This window comes from Numenius arquata, chromosome 3 (genome assembly GCF_964106895.1).
Source record: "Numenius arquata chromosome 3, bNumArq3.hap1.1, whole genome shotgun sequence".
NCBI lineage: Eukaryota > Metazoa > Chordata > Aves > Charadriiformes > Scolopacidae > Numenius > Numenius arquata.
In genome coordinates this window covers 77,380,791-77,404,486 of record NC_133578.1, presented here as the reverse complement: position 1 = coordinate 77,404,486, position 23,696 = coordinate 77,380,791, and the positions used below count along the sequence as shown (strand labels likewise).

Here is a 23,696-nt window from a genome sequence, read left to right as displayed (position 1 = left end):
GCCGTCCCCGGCGGCGGGGAAGGGCAAGAAAAACCCTAACAAAACCCTGAAGTCTTTTCCGTTGCGGAAAAGCACCGAAAAAAACCCCAAATTGAATAATTTTCCCCAATTTGGGGAAAATGGAACCTCCCAGGGCTCCGCCTTCCCCCCCCCGCATCCGCCGAGCTGCAGCGCCGGTTTCTGCTGGCACGGGCGGCAGCGGCGAGCGCAGCGCCCCCCCCCCCCCGTCCACTGCGCATGCGGCCGGACCCCCCTACCCCCGTACCTGCAGTACCGCTTTTTGTCCACAAGCGGCGGCAGCAGCGAGGGCGGCGCCACTCTTTCCACTGCGCATGCGCGCCCCCCCACCTGCAGTACCGATTTTTGTCCACAAGGCGGCAGTAGCGAGCACGGCGCCGCCCTTACTACTGCGCATGCGCGACCAGGCGGGGCTTCCTCACCATGGCAACCGCCCCCGGGCGGATTGACAGGAGGACGAGCCAATCACAACGCGACCGCCGCGCTCCGATTGGTCGGATCGCCTGCCGCGCTCCGATTGGCCGGAGTGGGACGCCAATGGCGGTTGCCATGGTGAGGACGCCCCGCCCGGTGGCGCATGCGCAGTAGTGAGGGCGGCGCCGTCCTTACTACTGCGCATGCGCGACCGGGCGGGGCTTCCTCACCATGGCAACCGCCCCCGGGCGGATTGACAGGAGGACGAGCCAATCACAACGCGACCGCCCCGCTCCGATTGGTCGGATCGCCTGCCGCGCTCCGATTGGCCGGACTGGGAGGCGCTGGAGATTGACGGCGCGATCGACCAATGGGACGGGGGCTCCTAGAGGACGGACGCCGCTTACGGCACCGCGACCAATGGGCGCGCGGTATGGGCGGGCCGAGCCGCTCCGGAACCGGAGGGGGCCGGGGGAAAACGGCGGCCAGCCCAGAAATCGCTGCGGACCGGTCCGCAGCGGGCGGAAAGCACCGGGCAGCGCCCACGCCCCCTTCCTTGTCCCCCTCTGAGACCTCACCGGGGCCATGAGCGGTGACCGCTCTCAGCCCGCTTCCCTCCACCCAGGGACCGTGACCACTTACCGGCGGGCAGGCCTTCCCGCTCTCTGCCCTGTCCCCGCTCGCAGTCCGGGCAGCCGCAGCCGTCGCCTCGGCGCCAAAAACCTCCGGTGTTCGCCCCGCAACCAGCCCCAGGGACGCCGCGGCGCTCTGCGCGTGGCCCCGGGGGCCGTGGGGGCGACAGCAGCCAGTCCGCCGGCGTCCAGGAAGGCAGGCGGGGGTGCCGCCTTATCCACCACAGAGACATCGGGGAGCTTTGCGTCCCTGCAGGAAAACGGGGCTGCGTTTTTTTCCTCCTGTCCCGCTGCACCGATCCAGCTCCCCAGGGCGGGAGGGGAAACGGGGGAAGGGGCTGCTTTTCATAGAATCATAGAATCGTCTAGGTTGCAAGAGACCCTTGGGATCATCGAGTCCAACCATCTACCCTACTCTACAAAGTTCTCCCCTACACCATATCCCCCAACACCACATCTCGACGGTTCTTAAACACATCCAGGGATGGTGACTCGACCACCTCCCTGGGTAGCCTGTTCCAATGCCCGACCACTCCCTCTGTGAAACATTCTTTCCTAATGTCCAGTCTAAACCTACCCTGTTGGAGCTTGAAGCCGTTCCCTCTCGTTCTGTCATTACCTACCTGTGCCAAGAGACCAGCACCGACCTCTCTACAGTGTCCTTTCAAGTAGTTTTAGAGAGTGACGAGGTCTCCCCTCAGCCTCCTCTTCCTCATACTAAACAGTCCCAGCTCCTTCAACTGCTCTTCATAGGATTTGTTTTCCAGGCCCTTCACCAGCTTCGTTGCCCTCCTCTGCACTCGCTCCAGCACCTCGACATCTCTCTTGGATTGAGGTGCCCAAAACCGGACGCAATACTCCAGGTGCGGCCTCACCAGTGCCGAGTACAGGGGCACAATCGCCTCCCTACTTCTGCTGCTCACGCTGTTTCTAATACAAGCCAGGATGCCGTTGGCTTTCGTGGCCACCTGGGCACACTGCCGGCTCATGCTCAACCGCTTGTCCATTAGAACCCCCAGGTCTCTTTCTTCCAGGCAGCTTTCCAACCACATTTCCCCAAGCCTGTAGCGCTGCTCGGGGTTATTGTGGCCCACGCGCAGAACCTGGCACTTGCCCTTGTTGAAACTCATACCACTGATGTTGGCCCAACGATCCAATCTACCTAAGTCTCTCTGTAGAGCTTCCCTAGCCTCCTGGGAATCAACACTCCTGCTTAAAGCGCTTTTGAAAGCGCTTGGACGCCGGCAAGAGAGAGCAGAGGGGAGGGCCAGTTTGGAAATCCCTTCTAGCGATAGGCTCTCTTTGCAGTCTGGAACCATCTACAGCACAGGCGTTTACGCCTCCGCACTGACCGACCCGTGGGTAAGACTTAGGGAAAACGGATGCTCTTGTTACGCTTCGATAGAACACCTGCTAAGAGTCACATCTATTTAGACTTACAGATTAACACGCACGATAGACAACATCCAATTGGACTAGCGACCTGTCCAGACATCCGCTTTGACGCTTCAATCTCTCTTTATAAATAAATCTTTTAAAAAAATCTTTCCGTCGTCGAAACTCCCATTAAATAATACAGAATCCTCAGAGATACGGGTTGGTATTTTGAACTCCTTTTATATACGTAAGGTAATATTATTTTTCAACACACAGAAAAATGAGAGATCGTTCTCTACTCCAATGCCTCACCCCCGCATATACAGCTTTTAACATTTTTTAAGCACCACCTCCCCCGCACCAAATTTTCAGGCGTTTGGGGGCCGTGACCCACCCTCTTGTGGGGGGAACCCCACTTAACCCCCACTCACCTGCTCCTCCGCCGCACCGTCGCTCCCCCGCTGACATCCGGCTGCCCCAAATGACATCATCAGACACACACACACACCCCCCGTTCTTTTTAATTTGCCCCAAAACCCCAGCCCGCAGCGTGGCAGCCAGTGGCCGACAGCTGGTCCCACCACCTCGGGGCATCTGTGGTGAGCAGGGCAGAGCTGCGAGGCTGAGGAGGGTGAGGCCAGCCAACACCGCAGCTGTGAGGGACACCGCCCGGTGCATTGCCAATGAGGTCCTGGGCAAGGTTTTCCCAGCAAGCCAGGGACCCAGCCAGAAGCCAGCAGCACCACGGGACTGCGCATACCGCAGGGCTGTGGCCATCACAGCAACAACAGAGGAGGTGTTGACGGCCAGCTGTGTCAAGGCCCCCACTGCTCAGCCCATGCCTGAGCCCTGTGAACCTTGGGGCACCGGTGCTGCCAGCAGGGCCCCTGCATCAGCTTCCTCAAGCAGGGACGCAGGGCCTGGGCGCCGGGGACAAGCGGCAGTGCACGACCCAGCAAGGCCAGCACTGCGTGTCAAGTGCTACCTCAACTTGAGAGGTTGTTGTGGATGCACCACAGGAGTTTTGCGGAAGAGCCATCCATCCTGTCCATCAAGATGGAGCCCCTGAAGGAGCTGGAGAGGAACTTCCTGACCCCCACCGGGCCCAGCCGGGCCCAGCTCAGGAATGACATCCTACCATGGAAGCGGGACAGCCCAGAGGAAAAGCCAGGGGCTTTGGCCAAGGAGGAGGAGTGCAAAGACCGCAGTGACAAAGAGCTGTCCCGAGGGGAAGATACCAACATACGCAACATCTGGGTCAACTCCTCAGTCCCACAGCTCTTCCAGGACCCCAGTGTTGGTCCCCAGGAGAGGCCCAGCTGGCCCAGCAGCCTGGACACAGAGGAGGCAGGAGACATAGCTGGTGACCTGCAAAGAGAGTCTCCTGTCCTGGCTAGACACCGCTCGCCTCTGCCTTCTACAACAGAAGAGGAGGCCTGTCCTGTCTTTGGCGAGTGGGACCCAGAGGCAGAGAGCCAGGAAGCTCCCCCATACACCCCCCCAGACTATGAGGATGAGGCTCTGCAGGATGCAGCCCTGAGCATTGTGAGGGAGGCTGTGATCAATGCTCTGCTCGTCACCCAGCACAAGCAGGCACAACGCATGGGTGCAGTGACAACAGCAACAGCACCTGCAGGACCTCGGGACACCAAGTCTCCCTTGACTGGAGAGGCTCAGGGAGAGGCCAGCACAGCCTCTCTTGTCCCAGTGGTGGCTGAGCATGAAGAAAACATGGCTTCTCCCACATCTGAAGATGATCACAAAGCCTCCGATGAGGCTCTGCAGGAGACATCCCTATACATCGTGATGGAGGTTGTGGGCAAGGCTGTGCTTGTGAACCAGCAAGACCAGGCACAAAGGATGGAAATCACAATAGCACCACCACCTGCAGAACCTCAAGACACAGAGTCTCCGTTGGCTGAAGAGGCCAGCACAGCCCCTCTCATCCCAACATCAGAAAACAAAGGGGACACAGCGACTTCTCCCATGGCTCAGGACCTTCCACACCAGGTGAGGCAGGCGCGGGGGCTGGCGCAGAAGCAGGTGCAGCTTCCGGGCTGTGAGCGGCAGGAAATGCCAGGTGCTCTCCGTGTCGTCCCGCTGACATCCCCTCCCTCACCTGCTCTTGCTCTCCCCTTGCAGGTCCCCTCCGAGCGCAGAGAGGAGGCACAGACCTCCTGTGGCCGCAGGGACATGCCCGAGGATGTCCCAGGTGGGTCCCCGAGTCGAGGGCAGCCTGGCCTGGCCACAACTCCCCGAGGAAATTCCTGGGTGGCCAAGGGCTGGCAGGAGCTCGCCCATTGCCTGTCCAGCCCCTCACCTACACCTCTCTTTTCCCCCCCAGGCATCACCGCCCTCCCGCACGCCTCAGCTCAAAAGTAGCAGCCCTCCCTCTTCAGGCGGGCACTGCGGGCTCTGCGCAGGGCTTTCCGCTGCTCCTGCATCATGGGGCAGGAGGAGCAGTAGCCCCCATCTGCCAGCACCTAGCACATCCCCAGAGATGGTGCCTGGCCCTGAGCCTGCGCAGCACCCAGAGGCAGTGGCACAGGGAGGAACGCAAGGGACAAGTGCATGGATGGCACCCCAGGTGTTCAGCTGCCCTGAGGACATCGTGCCCACCAGCCTCTGCTTGGCCGTGGATGCTTTTTGGATCAATAAAAGATTATGATTTTCCCCCAGTGCTCATCTGTGCCTGGTCCCTCTCAGGACAAAGACAGCTGTTGACCAACACCCCCAGGTCCTTTTCTGCCAGGCAGCTCCAGCCACTCTTCTCCCAGCCTGGACCGTTCATGGGGTTGTTGTCACCCAACTGCACTTGGCCTTGCTGAATCTCATACCATCGACCTCAGCAATATATATATGTATATATCTATATACATACAACCTCAACGACAGGAAAAGTCACGGTGATTAACTGAAAAGCATAAGACCTAGGTATGATGTTGATGGTACAGAATAAGAGGTGGATACTGTCCTAGTTCCAGCTGGGATTGATTTAATTTTCTTCCTAGTAGCTGCTGTGTTTTGGATTTAGCATGAGAATAATTTTGATAAACACATTGTTTTACCTGTTGCTAAGTAATGCTTATATTAAGTCAATGACTTTTTCAGCTTCCCCCAGAAGCTGAGAGGGAGCACAGACAGGACAAGCTGGTTAAAGGAATATTCCATTCCACAGACATCATGCTCAGTACATAAGTAGGGGTTGGCCAGGGGGACAGGGAGCCACAAATTGCTGCTTTTGACGAGCTGGGCAATCGATCATTGGATGGTGAGTAATCATATCACTTATCTTGTATATTGTTTTACCATTATTATTATTTTCTCTTTGTTACTTTTCTATTAAACTGTCTTTATCTCAACCCACGAGGATTTATCTTTCCTTGTCTCTCTCCCTCTTCTCCCTGCCCTGCTGGGGGGAGTGCATGAACAGCTGCGTGGTCCTAATTGCCGGCTGGGGTTAAACCACCACAGTTCATTACAAAAACCTCAAAGCCAGTTAAAAATACAGCGGCTGCTCTAAAAACAAAAGGACTGCTATTCAGCATCATGAACTACAAGACGCTTCCCATTTAGTCCCAGGCACTAGTAACTTGCCTTTAAGTATCTCAGGTAAGACACTGAGAGACTTATCACCTTTTAAGCATATCTGCAGAGAAAGGACACGCCTGGGAGGAAGAGCAGCAAATCTGAGCTGTTGCTTCCTTTGCCAAGGCACACACGAACTCCAGTCATTTGTGGCCACTGCTCATGTCTTCTGCAAGACACCAGAACAGCCTTTCTGCCCAGCTTGCTGCTCTGCAAAGCCAAGATAATTCTATCTTGGTCTTAACCTTAAAGGAAATAGGAAATAAAGTACGTTGCTTTTTTTTTTTTTTTATTCAGGAAACAATTTATTCTAATCCCATCACATATTATAGGTAAAAAAATTAGTTCTTAACTTCCCTTCTGTAAATTAATGGAAGACACAAATTACAAGAAGAACTAAAGGGAGCAGTCCTAAATGTAACATTCTGTATTTACAGAGGGATGTCAATATTCATTGAGTTTCATCTATAGGTTTTTGCACCACTGCAAGCTTGTGCAAGACGAACCTGGAAAGAAATAAATTAATCAGTACTCTAAGAGCATCCCACGGCCACTTACAACTCCTGCCTGAAGCAGAAGACATTTTCAGTTTTGATTCAGTTTTTCAAAACATTGGCAATAGTTCTGTTGTCCCAACAGCTCTTTTTCAAGAAGTGCATGGTTTATCCACAGTTTGTACTAAGCTAAATGTGATGTAGCTACTCCCTCTTCCCTTCTCAGTTCATGCTGCTTCTTGACCAGTGACATAAGCCAAAATACAAGACAACAGGGGGAACATAAGTTTCAGTTACAGCTTGACAGTCCAGTGACTAACAACAGAGTGACAGCACTACCTTACAACTTCAGGTCACGATTCACAAAAATGCATAGACTTACTGATAGCTTCTTCATCACTCCTTGGGCCTCCGGATTCAGATGAAGAAGATTCTTCTTGGTCAAATCACTTGCTGTTAAACGAATGCTCTGTGGAAAAAACCCAAATCTTGAGTTTTCTGTTGTAGTAGCCAGAAGCAAGGGGAAAAAAAATAAATAAAAAATCCAAGCATACTAGACAACATACAGGTATCCAGCTTGACCAAAGCTCAGCTCATACCTTCCCTGCAGTGCATTAACACATTACTGCCAGCAGAAGTTACTTTAAACATTACTTAAGTGCACAGCAAAACATCATTGCACATTCTGCTTGGACCAGGTCCCACTTTGAACTAAAAATCTTTCATGGTTCTTTTTCAGCTTGATCAATCCCCTGATAAACTACAGTTTCACAGCTAAAGAGACGAGAGTGGATGACCTGGAACTGCCAAGAGCCCCAAGAAGTTACAAGTTCTCCCTTCAGCAGAGATTTTACAGATTAAAGTTTCTGATTTACCTCCCCTCCGCCAACAGGGACTGTAATGAAGACATCGTTGCTGTCAGCCAGGGGGCTGCCATTGGCAGAGATGGTGTAAACGCGTTCATTTACTGCAGGTATGCGCAAACCCGGTGTCTTGAAGATTCTGAAACAAAGAGTTATAGATAAGTAATTTCACCGCAATTCCTCGAAGAGCTTTGACTAAAAGTATTTCATTTCAGGTTCAAAGAGCCACTAAAGATTATGCTGCAAAGAGATGACAGATAACATACATTAGAGGGGGGCCGTGCAAACCTCATGAAGTTCAACCAGGCCAAGTGCAAGGTCCTGCACCTGGGTCAGGGCAATTCCAAGCACAAATACAGGCTGAGCAGAGAATGGCTGGAGAGCAGCCCTGAGGAGAAGTACTTGGGGGTGCTGGTGGATGAGAAGCTCAAAACAAGCCAGCAATGTGCGCTGGCAGCCCAGAAAGCCCCCCACACTCTGGGCTGCATCCCCAGCAGCGTGGCCAGCAGGGCGAGGGGGGGGGAATCTGCCCCTCTGCTCCACGCTGGGGAGACCCCCCCGCAAGCACTGCCTCCAGCTCTGGGGCCACCAACAGCAGAAGGACATGGACCTGTTGGAGTGGGGCCAGAAGAGGCCAGGAAGATGCTGCGAGGGCTGGAGCCCCTCTGCTGGGAGGACAGGCTGAGAGAGTTGGGGGGGTTCAGCCTGGAGAAGAGAAGGCTCCGGGGAGACCTTAGAGCCCCTTCCAGTCCCTAAAGGGGCTCCAGGAAAGCTGGGGAGGGATTCTTGATGAGGGAGGGGAACGATGGGACAAGGGGGAAGGGTTTGACACTGACAGAGAGGAGATTTACGTGAGTTGTGAGGAAATTCTTCCCCCTGAGGGTGGTGAGAGCCTGGCCCAGGTTGCCCAGAGAAGCTGTGGCTGCCCCATCCCTGGAGGGGTTCAAGGCCAGGTTGGAGGGGGCTTGGAGCAACCTGCTCTGGTGGGAGGTGTCCCTGCCCAGGGCAGGGGGTGGCACTGGAGGGGCTTTAAGGTCCCTTCCCACCCAAACCATTCTATGATTCTGTAAAGCATCTGGTAAGGGACTCCCCTATATATAACAGGTTAACAGAGACATTTAACAGAATACAAACCTGGAATCAAATTTGGGTGTGACCATGGAGGTACCTCCCAGAGCACACAGATCAACAGTTCTGCCAGTAGCTGGAGTAATAAAGTTGGTTTTGCTTGACCTGTGTCAAGGGAAATAAATAAACATCTTCTCATAAGAACGCTTTTAACAAATGTACAAGCATTATCTTATCAAAGGCCTGAATGAGGTTATCGCCACAGAAAACCAGAGCTTCTTACTAATCAAAGGTAAACCCCAAAGCTAGGCATAGCTGGTCACCACAGGAGAGGAAGTTGCCCCTCTCTCATTCACTGTCAGATCACTGATATTTTTTTTGTTCCTACAGCATGGCTTAACTACATCAGCCAGCCTACTGAACCGTACTCCATTCCATTTAAGGGTTATATTAGCACTATGCACTTTTTCTCCGCTTCTGGAAATCAGTGAAAAAGATATCTCCTATTACCTTTTACTCACACGCTTCACTCTCGCTGAAGGAGCTCTTCTGCTCCTGGACACTGGCACTTTTTTAGTGGATGCCTTCACCTGAAACACACATTACTTGCCAAATCAGTTACTTCGCCATCACGTGACAGCTGAGTCCACAACGAGCAAGTGCTTCCACGCAAAACCTTTGGCTCAACAGGCCCCTTTACATGGCACAAGAGCCCAGAAACAAACACCATCCAAGCTTCTGTGACCTTCCCCTATTGCCAGGTGTTTCAGGAAGCGATACCTGGTTTGAAGTCCCCCTCAAAGTATCCCAGACAGTTATACTGTCACAGGCATCACTTCAGAAAGTAGCTTATATCTTGGGAATGAAGTTATCAGAAAGAGTAGCTATTTACCTTTCCAGTTCTTGGATTAATGTTTTCAGCTTCTGGATCTGGCAGACACTGGCTATCATGTTTTTTTGTTGCAAGAGGAAGCAAAGGAGGCTCTCCTTCTTCTTCAATAGCTTCAATATTCTGTTTAGGTTTTTCCACTAGAAAGAGAAAGTGTTATCAAAGTTGAAAATGAATAACTTTACATTATTAGTTAGCAGCTGTGGTAAACAGTAAACAAAGCATTTTTGGCAACAATTTGCTTCTGAAATCCAAACTCCAATGTAATCCTGATGGATTACTAACTTGACAGAGCACTGTTTTGAATTATTTTGAATGTTTAATAAAATTAAGAAGAGCTACTGCAGAGAGCAGGGATAAACATAGGATTATTTTCCTGTCTTTAAATATATCAAGGGGTGTAAGAATGAACTGAATTCCTATTCACAGCATGTAAATCACGGCACGCTTTCATCTCACTGAACTTATCACAAGTGCTTAAAACAAACTGACCTTTCTTGATGATTTTTAAAGGAGTTTGGATAACTTCTGCTGTTAACTTGTTTATTTCTGTTATTCCCAAGGCTGCCTAAAATTAAAAACAGTCACAACACCATTACGATTATTGGTAGCAGATAGTTCTCAGAAATCCAAGTTGTAGAGCAAATCCCTAATTATTTTACAGCAAGAATACCTCTGTGTTTTCTGCTGTACTCAAACTAGGACCTTTCGGGTTATTCTGGAGGTGACAACAACACGTGAGGTCTGTAGGCCATTCAAGACTAACGTGCCTTATTTGGCAGCTGCAAGTATGCTCCACTGCCGCCCTTCTGATCAACCAATTTAGAAATGCTTTAATTTACTGAAAAACGTGTGTGTTCTCGGGGATCTGAGAGGAAAATCAAGCAGGTAAGGCAAGATCGACAAGGAGCAGTATGAGCATGCAAATCCTATATTGAATACAACAGACATCTCTTACTGTTAAGTCTTAAAACAGCATTTGTGAAAGTATTTATGCATTCTGCTATTGCAATGCTCCTACAGACTCAAGAAGCCCTTCCTTTGCTACAGGTGTGCACAGCGCCATCAAGAGAGTATTTATGTTAGAAACCTACCGTTGCTGCCTCTTCCAACACCTTCGTGCTTCCTCCTTTAGCTAAAAAGAAAATATTTTTTTTAAAAATCAATGCCCATCTAAAACAGCTGTGCAGCGCAGGCAGACACACTGTAACGCGTCACCACCAGGGTGCAAAAAACCAGCACAAACCCGTTTTCTCGGCAGCGAGTGAGCAGCCTCAGACAAAGACAGCAGCACTTCAGCAGCCCGGGAGGTTCCGGGCAGAGAAGACCCCCTTCGCCACCCTTCGGTTTGTTACCTCAGGGAAAACGTGTCCCCGCCAGCCCGGTGCTGCCCCGCCCCGTACCGAAGTACTCGACCCAGTTCATCTCGCGGATCTCCGGCGGCAGCCGCAGGATCTCCATGTCGTACAGGTGCTCCACCTCCTTGATGAGGCGCTCCCCGTCCGCCCGAATCCGCTCGATCCGCCGTTCCACTGCGGATGGGACGCACGCGGCTCAGTCACCGCTCCGGGCCCCGGGGCCCGCTCCCTGCCGCCGCCCGCGCCCCGCTCCCGCCAGCCACAGCCTACCCTCGCGGTCGAAGTCCTTCAGGAAGGCCGCCAGCTTCCTCCTGCGCGCGCTCGCGGCAACCTTCTTTCGCCCGGGCGCCATCGCGGCGGTGTGGGGGGCTGGGGGCGGGACCGGAGACCAGGGACGGGAGCTGGGGGCACCGCCGCCCGCCGCGCGTTCAAACCCAACCGTCGCCGCCGCCCGGCCAATCAGAGCTCGGGGCGGCCCGGCCAATCGGGGCCCGGCGCGGCGCAATGACGCCACAGGGCGGTGATGCACTTCCGGTTCGGCGGTTCGCCATGGCGGTGGCGGCGCTGGCGGCGGCATTGAGGGAATGGGCGACTGTGGTGGCGCGGCAGGACGCGGCTTGGCGGGCAGCGCTGGCCGCCTGGGCGCCGCTGCTGGGCTCGCTGGCCGGGCTGGCGGCACAGATGCGGGCGGGGCAGCGGCTAGCGTGGGGCGGGTCACCGCTGGGCGCCTTCGGCGAGCTGCGGGCGCGGCTGTGGCGGAAGCAGCGCGGCGCGGCCGAGGCGTTGCTGGAGCAGCTCAGTGGCCGGCGGTGAGGCGGCGGGGCCGGGCCGAGCTGGGCCGAAGCTGTAGGGACGTAGCTGAGCCCCCTCTGCTTTATCGCGCAGGGCGGAGCTACGGGCCGTGCGGGACGCCGTGGGGGCCGGCGTAGCCGCCGTCCTGCGGTTGTACGAGGAGCGGGCGGCGGAGCTGGGCCTGGCGGCGGCTCTGCGGCGCGGGCCGCGCACCCCCTCGCTGGCAGACGCGCTGGAGGGACTGCAGGATGTAGAGCGCTATTACCGGCACCTGTATCCTTCCGCGGAGGGGCTCTCGGGGCAGTGCTGGGGAGGACGGAGGGGGGTGTGCCTTCTCCTGTTTGTCATCCTTACCGGGCATGAAGGTACCTGGAGAGCAAGCTTCTCCTCCTCCGCATCAGCTGTGACAGCCTGGCAGACATGGAAGCACTTCTGCGGTCTTGGGAGAGGATTACAGAGTGCTACAAGGCAGACATTGTTCAAGGTAGTCCCACTTAGAGCAGATCTTTCCTTGAGCTCTGTGCTGGTGTCTCAGCGCTGCAGGCTGAAGGCCTGGTATGGTGTTGGTTGCAGTAGCAGTGGGTGACCTTGCTCAGTTTGTGCTTGATCTTTGTCACCTGCTCTGAGATTCAGTTGTAAATACTCACCATCGCACCCTGGGCACAGCTGGAAGCTTCGTTGCAGTGTAAGAAGGGGCATAGGGATCCATTTCACTTGGACTACTAAATTAGCTTTACTTACTTCTTTCTTTATTGCTTTTAGAAACAAGCTAATTTTTTTGTGGGTACAGAATACAGATAAAACACATTAAGCTAATAGGGCTGATTTTTTCCTTCAAACTCAGATACGCTTCGCATGATCTCTCTGTTTGTGGAGAACCACCGAGAGCTGTGCTGCTCACCAGGCTCCTGACACACAACAGGAGGGACTGATGTTGACCAGCTTCTACAAGTCTGGGATGTTCTGAGGTGATCATGATGAGGAGGATGGATTGAGGAAGTTTAACTGCTGCCTTTTGGAAGCTGAATGAGTTGGGTACTTGGCCTCGGTAGGAAATGCTTGGACTGTTGCATTTTCAAGTGGAAAGGAGCCTGGTGTCTGAAGAAGAGGCTGAGCTGAACAAGCCATGAAGATAGAACGGTGTCATCTTCCGCTACGGAAGTCGTCCTCTTTGGCCTGCCATGGATATTATTGTATACTGAAAAAAATGCTGAGACTTACTAACTTGAGATGTGCTGCAAATAAGTGAGCGTAACATAAGGTCCAGCAGAGTGACACCACGTAAGAAAGGTGTTTAGGTACCATCCATACAAATAAATAAAAGATGTCAAAGCAGATCTGGCACGTGAATAGGTGCAGCAGAGGCCTGGACCGCTTAGACTGTCCTGTACTTAGGGGGTGGAGGATGAGAAGGGTCCCGCTGGTACTGCTTGTTTATTAGAGCTGCCCTGCAGATGCAGGTGCAAGAGGAGGGGCCTCCCAGCCGGAGAGGGAGACCTGGGGACGTCCCCTGGGGAGGGCAGGGAGAGGGGCCAAGGAACCCCCTTCAGGATGTGGGGCAGGGGCCGCAGGCATTCTCCCTTGGGCGTGGCCAGGGACGTGCTTGGAATGTGGGGTGGGGTGGCTGCAGAGCCCCCCTTAGAATGCAGGGCAGGGGGCTGTAGGGTCTCCCCTCAGGGATGCAGGCAGAAGACCCCAGCAGCGGTGGGGAGAGGGGCTGGTGTGCCCGGGGGATGCAGACCTGGGTTCAGGCAGAGGGAGAAGGGCTGGGCAGCACCAGCAGGGCTGGGTCTCCCCCTACCAGGACAAAGGAGAGGGGCTGGGAGACCCCATGGGGTGCAGGGCAGTACTGGGGGTTATGGGGATCCCCCTCAGGAGTGTGGGGAGAGGGGCTAGGAGTGCAGATCCCCCACTGGGATGTAGAGAGCAAGGACCCCTGTGCAAGGTGGGATGCTGTGCAGGGACCCTTGTGCAATGGCTGTGGTTGTGCAGGACCCCGCTGTGTCGCTCTGGCCATGACAGTTCTTTGTCTTGGCAGCAGCCTTGGGTTGAGGAGCAAAACAGCCACAGTCTGATACCGCCGGGGTATCTTGGCAGCTGCTGCTGAGCAGCCTCAAGGCTGGTGCCGGTTCCCACGCAGCTCCCATGGTGTGCAGGGACCCCCCTTGTGCAACAGATGCGAGTGTGCAAGGAGCCTTGTGCAACAGGGCCTGCTGCGCAGGGACCCCCTGCTGCACAGCAATGGGGACCGGGTGCCAGGATCACTGCCCAAGGCAGCACTGGTGTGCAGGGAAGTGTGCAAAGGGGTGTGCAACGCAGTGTGCAAGGGGTGCACGCGGACCAGCGTGCAATGAGGTGCTGGGATGAGGCTCTGTGTGTAGAGCAGGACAGCCGCGTGTTGGTGCAACCAAAAGCCTCGTGGGTGCACAAACTTCCCTGTGCACCAGGGATGACTGTGCAACACAAACACTGGTGCACATGGAACCCCCACTGTGTGCCAGGTATGACTGTGCAACACAAACACTGGTGTGCACAGAAACCCCCATGCATCAGAAACAATTGTGCAAGCGTGGCTCCGCACACCACTGCTCGGGACAAGGTTCCAGTGTGCAACTTGCACTAGCGCAGACCCCCATGCCGGGCAGGGGGGCCAGATCCAGAGCAGGTTCTCCCAAAAAAATGTGTGGAGGAGGGTTGGGGATCTGCAGAAACACCTTTTATTTTGCTGGGTTTTTTTTAAAAAACAGAGAATACATCTCCCGTGTGCTTCCAACTCCCCCTGCCACTATGGAAACATTGGGGACCAGGCCCTTTTGGGGGTCACCAGCCACCCAGGGGGTGCACTCACCCTGTTGCAGCGGGTCAGGGTGTTCCCATGTCCCCTCCCCGGTCCCTCAGGGGGGTGACACCTGTCACAGCTCAGGTGTGGCATCAGCATCGGCCTGTCCCGGTGGTGCAGTCAGGCGGAGCTCGGTGTCGTGGCGGCTGAGGGCAAAGAGGCGGCCGACGGCCAGCAGCGCCAGCAGCGCCACGGCTGCACAAATGCCGAACATGCTCCTGGTGCCTGTCTGACGGTCGCTGTCATGGAGAATCAGTAAACCCAGACAGGCCAGTAAGTTCAGGGGGAGGCGAAACCAGTTCATCACCCCCAGGCGATCCTTCTCTGGCACCACTTTCCGTCGGAGGAAACCCATGGCTGGGAAGTAGAGCCCACAGGAGAGTTCGATGAGGAGGAAAGCGAGGAAGGACTCGGCCGGGCTCTCCTGGCTGGGGTTCGTGGAGAAGGTGAGCATGAAGAGGGAGAAGAAGACCAGGAGGACAGCGAGGGAGAGGAGGTGGACGGGCTGGAGGTGGTACCTCTTGGAGACGGCCAGGTGGTAGAGCGAGGAGCCCAGCATGCTGGCGGCCATGAAGCCAGAGAAGACTATGCCCAAGGGAGCACCGTGGGGATCCAGGACGGGGGTCCAGAGGAAGATGAAGATGTAGATGACGCTTTCAAACAGAGCCTGGATGGTCCCCAGGAGAAGGACGCGCCGGTCGGAGAGGAGGCACTTCAAACCATCACCACAGGTTTTGGAGAAAGCTCGTTTCTTCCCGTAGTTTTCATCCCAATTTTTCACAGCAAAGACCCCCGACAGCACCAGGAGGGGAATGGAGACCATGAACGGGGCCACTGGGCCCAACCCCAACCACTCAGCGAAGAAATCAGCTGCCCCCCCAGCCCCCACAGCGATGATGTTGTTCCAAAAAGCCGCCTGGGAGAAGGTGACGGCAATCCACTCAGTTGGAAAATCATACCGCTCCACATGCTCGTGAACATACCACGCCTCAAAGGCAGAGAAAAGCAATGCCGTGGACAACCCCCCTAAAACCCTCCCTGCCACCAGCACCAGATAATCCCGGGAGAGTTTGGTCAAACAACAAATTGAGTAGGTGAAAGAGAAAAGGACGCAGGATTTTTTCCGACCCAATCGATCTACTAACGAAGAGGAAACCAACCCAAAAAGGACACTGGAGGCGAAGCCGCAAACATAGAGGATGGCGATCTGTCCCTCCAGGAATCGGTAGTGCTGGTAGAGTTTGTAGAGGTAGGGTCCCTGCAGCCAGTCAGCTGCCAGTGCCAGCAGATAGACGCAGTAGTAGCCACGCTGGAAGCGGCGGAAGGCCGGGTTGGCATGGTGGGGGGCAGCAGGGGGGCGGGAGCGGCAGGAGGCCACCTCCAGCACCAGGCAGGCAGCCAGGAGGAGAGCGCAGGCGAAGTAAGAGGCGAGGAGCATGGTGGAGGGGAGACCATCAGCATCGCTGGGGCTGGGGGGGGCTGCAGAGGTCCTGTGGAGGGGGCAGGAATCAGGTCGGACAGGCCTGTGGTTTGGACAGGGCCTCGTGGGGGATGGCACACACCCCCACCCCACCCCCAAAGGTGCCTCTGGCTTCCTCAGACTCCACTGACCCCTCCCTGTCACCCTGCTGCCTCAGGCAGCCTCCTCCTCACCGAGCAGTTCCTCTCACTTGCCTCAGGACCCTCAGATCAACCCTCACAGCCCCTGTACATCCGCTCTGCTGTGTCCTGCCGGCTCTGCCCCATAACCCATCCCCCCAGTACCCCCAGCCCCATACAACCCCCTGCAGTACACCCCCCAGCCCTCCCTCGCACATCCCCACGACACAGCCCCTACAACCCCCCGCCCCATATGGCCCCACAGCTCCAGGGCCCCCAGCCCGGTGCCTCACAGGGCCCCTCTCGGGGACCCCACAGCCCCGCTCCTCTGGCCCCACACGCACCCCCCGACCCCATACGGTCCCCACCGGCCCCACAGAACCTCCGTTCCTACCTGCGCCTCCGCGGGGCCAGCAGCCGCGCGCGCCGGCGCCTCCACCCTTCCGCTTCCGCCTGGCCCCGGCCGCTGCGGGCGCCGCCATCTTGGCCCGCATCACGTGACGCGGGCCAGTGCTCGCCCCACATCCCCCGAGGTGACCTTCCCCCTTCCCTGTCCCCCTTGCCCCCAAAAAGCGAGGAGCGGGGGGGCCGTGGGGTGTCTACAGAACCCTGCGTGGGCTGTCTGTAGGGTGTCTGTGGGGCAGTGGTGACTGTAGGGCCCCTCACAGGGGGGCTGGGGGCTATCTATGGGGCAGTGGTTTCTATATAGCCCTGCACGGGGTGTCTTTGGGGTGTCCATAGAGTATCTCTGTAGCAGCAGGGCCTTTAAGTCCCTGTCTGGGGTGTCTGTGGTTACCTATGGGATGCCTATGGGGCAGTGGTGCCTATAGGGCCCCTCAGAGGGAGTCTGTAGGGCAGCAGTACCTATAGGGCCCCTTGTGGGTTGTCTGGGGTTGTCTATAGGGTGGTGGTGCCTATAGGGCCCCTCACAGGGAGTCTGGGGTGTCTAGAGGTCAGTGGTACCTATAGGGACCTGTGTGTGGCATTGTGCAGCATCTATAGAATCACAGAATCATTTAGGTTGGAAAGGACCTTTCAGCTCCTGGAGTCCCACCACGGACCCAGCACTGACCGACCCACCACTGACCCATGTCCCTCAGCACCACCTCTGCCCAGCTTTTCAATCCCTCCAGGGATGGCGACTCCACCACTGCCCTGGGCAGCCTCTGCCAAGGCTTCACAACCCTTTCGTGGCAGAAGTTTTCCCTTGGTCACTAACACCACCTCAAAAGCCTCTTCCTCCAGCCAGCAAATCCCACCCTGAAGACTAATCAGAAAACACCTCACAGAGCCATCAGAACAAGGGTAGAACTTTGCAGCTAGGCAATATTTTTTAATGATGTAAAACAGGCAACTTTTTGTAATGCGAACTACTTAACCACTTGGTACTGTTGCATTTAGAGACTAAACATGGCCGTGATGACAGGCCTGACACCGGGGGCATGAGCAGCCCGTTTGCTGCAGGTCCAACAGTCAGGTGCATGAACAGTACCGGTTAGTTCTGTGCAACACATACAGATTCTTTAAGATTGCTGGTGATAAATGCACTGAACTGCAGAATAGCTATATAGCTTTAAAGATACGACAGCAATCACTCTTGATTTCCCCAGTGAGCCCTTGGTGTGGCCGAGGTCACACATCTTACCAAAAGGTGTCCCTTTTAGGGGGTGAGGAGGACAAACCCGTCAATCCGTCCCTACGATTTGGCATTGAATTCTTGTCCCTCAATTAGATATGCAATGAGGGTAATATTTATAATCCTATTGTGCAACATGAGTGGGTGGGACTGTGGCCAAGCCATCGTTCCTTATGGGTGCACCGTTACCTGTTGCACAAAACATTTCTTGTTAGCAGTTGTACAAAACATTTATGGTGAAGAGCGGAAGAACAGGACAGCGCGGCCTCCACTCCGGTGTCAGGGCAACACAAACCACTGGATCTTCACCCAGTTTCTGTGTCAGGGCCAGCCCCGGACCTGTGCAGAGCTCCCAGCCGTGACACTCTTTCGACTGCCCGACTCCTTCAGCTCCTGCAAAGAGAGGCCAGAAGAGTTTCTGAGAGGCTACCACAATGCACAGCCCTTCCAGCAGCTCCTGCTCATGGCATGGCTTGGACAGGGCTACCCAAGGGGCAGCTGTGGGGTGTTTGGGAGCCGTGGGGCAGTCTTTTGGGGTGTTTGGGGATCAGAGGGACCTGTGGGGCAGCATCAGGGAGTGACTGGGGTCCCTGGGACAGGGCTTGGGAGGGTTTTGTGGGGTGGTGGTAGCTTTAGGGCATGACAAGGGGCTCTAAGGCATGGCACAGAGTGGTTTGGGGGCCAGAGGAATTTCTGGGATAGCATTTAGGGGCAGGGAGTATTTGGGACCCCTAGGGCAGAGTTTGGGGGTGTCTGGGTCAGACTTTCAGGGTCCTTCTGCAGCATCTGAGGGTGTTTCTGGGTTGTTTGGAACTCCGGGGCAGGGTTTTGGGGGTGTCTGGGGGACCTGGGCTGGTTTTGGAGGTGGTTTTGGTCCTGTGGTACCTTTGTAGCAAGGTTTGGGAGTGTTTGGGGCAGGGTTTAGGGTGGACCTCCATGGGCTGCAGGGGAATCTCTGCTCCGGCGCCTGGAGCACCTCCTCCCTCTCCCTCTTCACTGGCCGTGATGTCTGCGGAGTTGTTTCTCTCACATATTCTCACTCCCCTCTCTCAGCTGCTGTTGTGAGGTGTTTTTTACCCCTTCTTAAATATGTTATCCCAGAGGTGATACCACCACTGCTGATGGGCTCAGCTTTGGCCAGCGGTGGGTCCTTGGAGCTGTCTGGAGCTGGCTCCATCTGACCTGGGGCCAGTGTCTGGTGTCCCCACTGAAGCCAACCCAGAGTCCCCACCACCACCAAAACCTTGCCACATAAAGCCAATACAAGGGTGCTCTAATTTGTCGGGAAACCACCTACAAATCAGTAAAATCTGAAGCTGTAAAACTGAAATTAGAAAATAAAAATTTCATTTTCACACATTTTCCATTATTGTTGTATTCAAGTTTAGATGCCTTTCTAGAAAGTTGTACTTTAGCGACAAATAGCCAGGGTAGATAAGTAAACCAGTGAAATGCCATGCCCTGTGCTTCAGAGATGCCACGTTTATACTGTTAAACACCTACAGAAACAAAATTTCTCGTGTACGAGGATCAGGTTTTTTTCCCCTACAAAATGCAGGAAGTGCCTCCCAAACTATTAATTTCCTTTCCAAAACAAGAAACCCCTGCATAAATGAGGACTGCATTTGCAAAAAATCCTTTCAAGCACCTGCCTTTCAGATGCCACAAACATTTTCATATACACATACCCCTTCCTAACTCTGTGGGACCTGGGCACTGCCTGCCAATGTGCTGAGAAGAAACCCCAAATACATGGACCAGAAATGCTTGAGTAGATTCTGGCACCTAATTCCCAAGGAGGACCATGTCTTCTTCAGTCATATCTTTTCCTTCAGCACATCCCAACAGCAAGCTGAGGCTGTTTCCCTATTAATATAGCGGCCACTATAAATCATATCCTTATAAGCCAAACTGCCTTTGTGCTTCTGCTTAACTGATGCCAGTAGGTAACAAAGCGTGTCACAGTCAGGCCTCACAACCCAGTTGGGAACTGAAATGGCTCAGGGTGTCCCTGCAAAGCTTCTCTTGTGACCTCGCACGTTTCATCACCATGGACACACATAGCTTACAACACGTCCGCTCTGCAGAGGCCACCGTCTGCCTACTGGCAAACGCTGTTGGTGAGCCAGGAGCAGCAAGCCAGAAGCAGCTATTTGGAAAATAGGTGAAGATCACAGGAGCAGGAAAGGTGAGTGGTTTTTTTTAAAACACATTCTGTAGAATACCAACTTTAGCAAGGCCTGTTTTTCCATGCAGACTTAGTAATTTCTCACACATTTGTACAGCTCTAAAATTGCCTTTCCCCCCAAACTACACAATTAGTATTAACTCAGTTCTACTACCTGTCTGTTGCAACACCCTTCTATCTCTTGAGGTCTGTTTCCCAAAGCACAACTGCACTGATTTCTGTAGACATTCTTATGTCTCCCTGTGCCCAACTGCTTCTGATGCAGCTGACACATTGCCAGCTTGGAACCTGTTCTGCTATTACTATGACAGGCAATTTGAGTATATTTATTCTATTTTTCTCACCTATCTACTTGAATTTTGCATATTTTCTTTAAAAAGGCTCAAAAGTCATATTAGGATACAGTAACTTTTAGTTATAAATGTTCATTAAAACCACTAATCAGACTTCTCTCCAGTTCTAAATCCTTGATTGCACTGTTCCTCTTTTGAATAAGTAGTTTAGAAATTTGGCACACAAAGTACTATTTACTCCCTCATTTTTTGATTATGTCTGCAAGAATCTTTAGTACTGATGCATCTTCCTTCCTTTAGTATCAATCGTGGACTTAGCTATGCCTCTTTTATTGCAGGTGTCTCAGCAGTTTTAAAACATAATGTTGCATGTTAAAACAACGAAATCCCCTCCTAAAATGAATGCTTAAAAAACCCCAGCAAATTCTTAATGTAGGAGTGTAGGCATAGTGCTTACTTAGAATTATTTGTGATTTTTCATTCTGTTGCAGTTTGCCAGAGTTTGACAGCCCCCATGTGGAATATGGCACCCAAGACAAAGCAGATGAAACAAGACACTGCCCGTGCTGGGAAAAATAAGCAAGAAGTAAAAACCAAGAATGGAGATACATCCAAAGGAAAAAATGACACGGAAATACTTGCTGAAGAGAGGAAATCGTACTTGCAGAAGGAAGACAAGATTCTCACTGAACATCTGAACACATACATGGGAAGAGTGGAGCATTTCCTTCAAGAAAATAAATTCCTAGAAAAGGAAGCTCAACGGAATCGGGACGAGGGCAACGCTTACCTCTCTTACCTAACAAAACACAACCAGAAGTGCCAGAATCTGATAATAACATTAAATGACCAGAATCACACTGATCTGTCTCAAGTCTGGATGCAGAAAGAGAAGCTAATCTCACAGTATACAGAAACAGAAAAGGAGCTAAGGAACTCTCTGATGAATATGGAGACAAAGTACTCTCTCATGAACAAGGAGGTTGAAGACCTGCAGCCTTTCAAAGACCCATCTTTTCGGCAGGAACAGGCGAAAAAGATTAAAGAACTGGAGAAGGAATTGTTGGTCACAAAGATACAGCATTCAGATGAAATGCACAAAATCAAGAGCAGATTTCTGCAGGCCAGGGCTGACTGTGAGACAGACTTTCATCAGAAGATCCAGGTTCTCACCAAGAGAGCCGAAGAAGCAGCGATACAATCTCTAATTCAGCATACCAAACAAGTAAAAGCAGAGAATTGGCATCTCCGCCAGGAACTGCTCAGACTCATCCAATACTCAAAAATCCTTAAAGAAACCAAAGTTCAACTGATAGAGCAGCAGGAACAGCTTCTTCGGGAGAACCAATACATTCAGGACATGGCACGCAGGCGCCAGTGGTTACACCAGCGCAAGGCACACAATGCAACTGGCAAAACCTACAGCTCTCACAGCCCCTTCGGATGTGTCCATTAACCTAAAAAAACTACTTCTCCACTCCTCAATCATGCCAATACCTCAGTAGACATAGCTGGACCATCAGTTGTTGCCACTATTAGTTAGGTAACAGAGTCTACAGAAGTAAATGTTCTGTGGGTGGACGGAAGGACTGCTTTACATAGCTCACGTTCAGCACACAACCCAGACAATGGATCTTAGAAGTAACCTCAGCCTTAACTTTCATGACATTTGCATTAAGACATTTGAAACTGCAATCCCTTCATATCCCAAAATAAACAATGACATTTTTCTCTTTGAGATCAGACTTCAATGTTTCATTAATTAGTAATTTTCCATAGGCTAATTATATTCTTAGACACAGTGAGGCAATCTCTGTGTTACTTTTCACTGCAAACTACATCTACTGGTTCTATAGTGTGAACCAGTGTAGGCTAGCTCTTACTTTCAGCAGCATTTTCCCAAATCTTCTACATGGCAAAGATTTATTTTACCTTCTGCTGGTCTCCAAAGAGAAAATAAATATGCAAGCAACCAAGTCCTTTAGGCAATATAAGCAGTTGGAAAGGACCTCTGAGATCACAGAATCCAACCATACAGACACAAAAATAACCCCTACAATCTCGGCCACTAGAGCATGCCCTGAAGTGCCATATCTACATGTTTCTTAAATACCTCCAGGGATGGTGACTCAACCACCTTACTGGGCAGGCCATTCCAGTGCCTGACCACTCTTCCAGTAAAGTAATTCTTCCTAATATCCAATCTAAACCTCCCCTGCTGCAACTTCAGACCATTTCCTCTGGTCCTGTCATTATTCACTTGGGAGAAGAGACCACCACCCACCTTTCTACAACCTCCTTTCAAGTAGTTGAGGTATTTGACCCTTAGTCCTATGAATAAAATATACTCACTGAATATATTCGTATCAATTTTTACTTTCTCCTCATTCTTTTCTTGCTTTAGTGTTTCACTTGAGAAGCAAGAGGTAGGCAGTTCTGTTTCTAATAGACTGCAGCTACATTCACTTTCCAAGTTGAACCCTTCTAGATTTCCACTGCCTCATCAACAATGGCACCACAGGTCACCCTTGCTCAAAGTTTTCACATTCGCACAAGGATATTTTATACAGAAGCTGACCTTAGTTGAGATTGGAAGAGACCTCAAAGGAGGATCAACCACAGCAGGACCACTTTCAGTGGCTTTTGAGTATCCCCAAGGATGGAGACTCCACAGCCTCGCTGTGCAGCCAGTTCCAGTGTTTGACCACACTCACAGTAAAAAGAAAAGGATTTTTTCATACATTTAAATGGAATTAAATGGAATTTCAATTTCATCACAAATTTCAAATTCAGAACAGTCTGGCTCTGTCTCCCCCCTTGCTCCGCCTGATATTTAAACACAGTAATAAGATCCCCTGAGCCTTCTCCAGGCTAAACAATCCCAGCTCTCAGCCTCTCCCTACATCAGAGATGCTCCAAGCCTTAATCGCCTTTGTGGCCCTTTGCTGAACACAGTCCTGTATGTCTGTGTCTGTCTCGTACTGGGGAGCCCAGAGCCATAAGTGATACTCCAGGTGTGGTGTCTCAGCACCGAGTAAAAGGGAAGGATGGCCTCCCTCAAATTGCTGCCAAGGCTCTTCCTGGTGCAGCCCAGCACGATGTTCACCACCTTTCCTGCAAAAGCACATCTGCTGGCTTATGGTCAACCCGGTGTCCCCCAGGACCTTTCCTGCCAAGCTGCCTTCTAGCCCGATAGCTGCCAGCCTCTACCGCTGCCTGGGACTATTCCTCCCCAGGTGCAGGGCTGGGCATTTTCCAGTGATGAAGCTCACAAGGCTCCTGTCGGCCTGTTTCTCTAGCCTGACAGAGACCCCCTGAATAACAGTGTGACCCTCTGCTCCACCAACCACTCCTCCCTGTTGTGTATCACCTGCAAACTTGCCAAGGCTGTGCTCTGGCCCACCGTCCCGCTGATTAATGAAGAAGCTAAAGAGTCCTGGAACCTGCATTGGCCCCTGGGTACACCACTAATGATGGACCCCCGGCTGGAACGATGACAAACCTTCAGTTCTGGCAGTTCAGCAAGTTTTCAGTCTGTCTAACCACGCAATCCACTAGTCTGCCCTGGCTCAGTTTGTCAACAGGGATGTCACGGGAACCACAGCGTGCTGCCGCAAGGAAAGATGTGCGTTACAGGGCATTAGCAGT

At 52.9% G+C, this 23,696-nt stretch overlaps 4 protein-coding genes across 4 annotated transcripts; 2 read left to right on the top strand and 2 right to left on the bottom strand.

Moving 5' to 3' along the window:
* Positions 1 to 6,323: 6,323 nt before the first annotated feature.
* Positions 6,324 to 11,144, bottom strand: CDCA8 (cell division cycle associated 8). Its single transcript, XM_074145557.1, has 10 exons — positions 10,972 to 11,144; positions 10,747 to 10,875; positions 10,438 to 10,478; positions 9,836 to 9,911; positions 9,347 to 9,483; positions 8,965 to 9,044; positions 8,521 to 8,619; positions 7,399 to 7,525; positions 6,906 to 6,992; positions 6,324 to 6,535 (listed from the first exon to the last, which is right to left on the bottom strand). Exons 1-10 carry the CDS (start codon positions 11,051 to 11,053, stop codon positions 6,491 to 6,493), a joined length of 903 nt encoding a protein of 300 aa, XP_074001658.1. The 5' UTR covers positions 11,054 to 11,144; the 3' UTR covers positions 6,324 to 6,490.
* A 61-nt stretch (positions 11,145 to 11,205) lies between these two features.
* Positions 11,206 to 12,829, top strand: AIRIM (AFG2 interacting ribosome maturation factor). Its single transcript, XM_074144741.1, has 4 exons — positions 11,206 to 11,510; positions 11,587 to 11,766; positions 11,859 to 11,977; positions 12,338 to 12,829. Exons 1-4 carry the CDS (start codon positions 11,206 to 11,208, stop codon positions 12,403 to 12,405), a joined length of 672 nt encoding a protein of 223 aa, XP_074000842.1. The 3' UTR covers positions 12,406 to 12,829.
* Positions 12,830 to 14,201: 1,372 nt separating this feature from the next.
* MFSD5 (major facilitator superfamily domain containing 5) lies at positions 14,202 to 15,770 on the bottom strand. The gene has a single exon (XM_074145656.1). It carries the CDS (start codon positions 15,768 to 15,770, stop codon positions 14,406 to 14,408), a length of 1,365 nt encoding a protein of 454 aa, XP_074001757.1. The 3' UTR covers positions 14,202 to 14,405.
* Positions 15,771 to 20,571: 4,801 nt separating this feature from the next.
* On the top strand, positions 20,572 to 21,504 carry CCDC166 (coiled-coil domain containing 166). The gene has a single exon (XM_074144740.1). The coding sequence runs from the start codon at positions 20,572 to 20,574 to the stop codon at positions 21,502 to 21,504; it is 933 nt and encodes a 310-aa protein (XP_074000841.1).
* The last annotated feature ends 2,192 nt before the right edge of the window (positions 21,505 to 23,696 follow it).

Excerpts from the sequence above, each read along its gene's own strand:
- CCDC166 (XM_074144740.1), top strand. The coding sequence starts at position 20,572 with ATGGCACCCAAGACAAAGCAGATGAAACAAGACACTGCCCGTGCTGGG.
- MFSD5 (XM_074145656.1), bottom strand. The coding sequence starts at position 15,770 with ATGCTCCTCGCCTCTTACTTCGCCTGCGCTCTCCTCCTGGCTGCCTGC.
- CDCA8 (XM_074145557.1), bottom strand. The coding sequence starts at position 11,053 with ATGGCGCCCGGGCGAAAGAAGGTTGCCGCGAGCGCGCGCAGGAGGAAG. Across the intron at positions 6,993-7,398 it reads TCCCTGTTGGCGGAGGGGAG|AGCATTCGTTTAACAGCAAG; the intron begins GTAAATCAGAAA and ends TTTTTTCCACAG. Across the intron at positions 6,536-6,905 it reads GAGTGATGAAGAAGCTATCA|GTTCGTCTTGCACAAGCTTG; the intron begins GTAAGTCTATGC and ends ATTTCTTTCCAG.
- AIRIM (XM_074144741.1), top strand. The coding sequence starts at position 11,206 with ATGACGCCACAGGGCGGTGATGCACTTCCGGTTCGGCGGTTCGCCATG. Across the intron at positions 11,511-11,586 it reads GAGCAGCTCAGTGGCCGGCG|GGCGGAGCTACGGGCCGTGC; the intron begins GTGAGGCGGCGG and ends TTTATCGCGCAG. Across the intron at positions 11,767-11,858 it reads GAGCGCTATTACCGGCACCT|GTACCTGGAGAGCAAGCTTC; the intron begins GTATCCTTCCGC and ends CCGGGCATGAAG.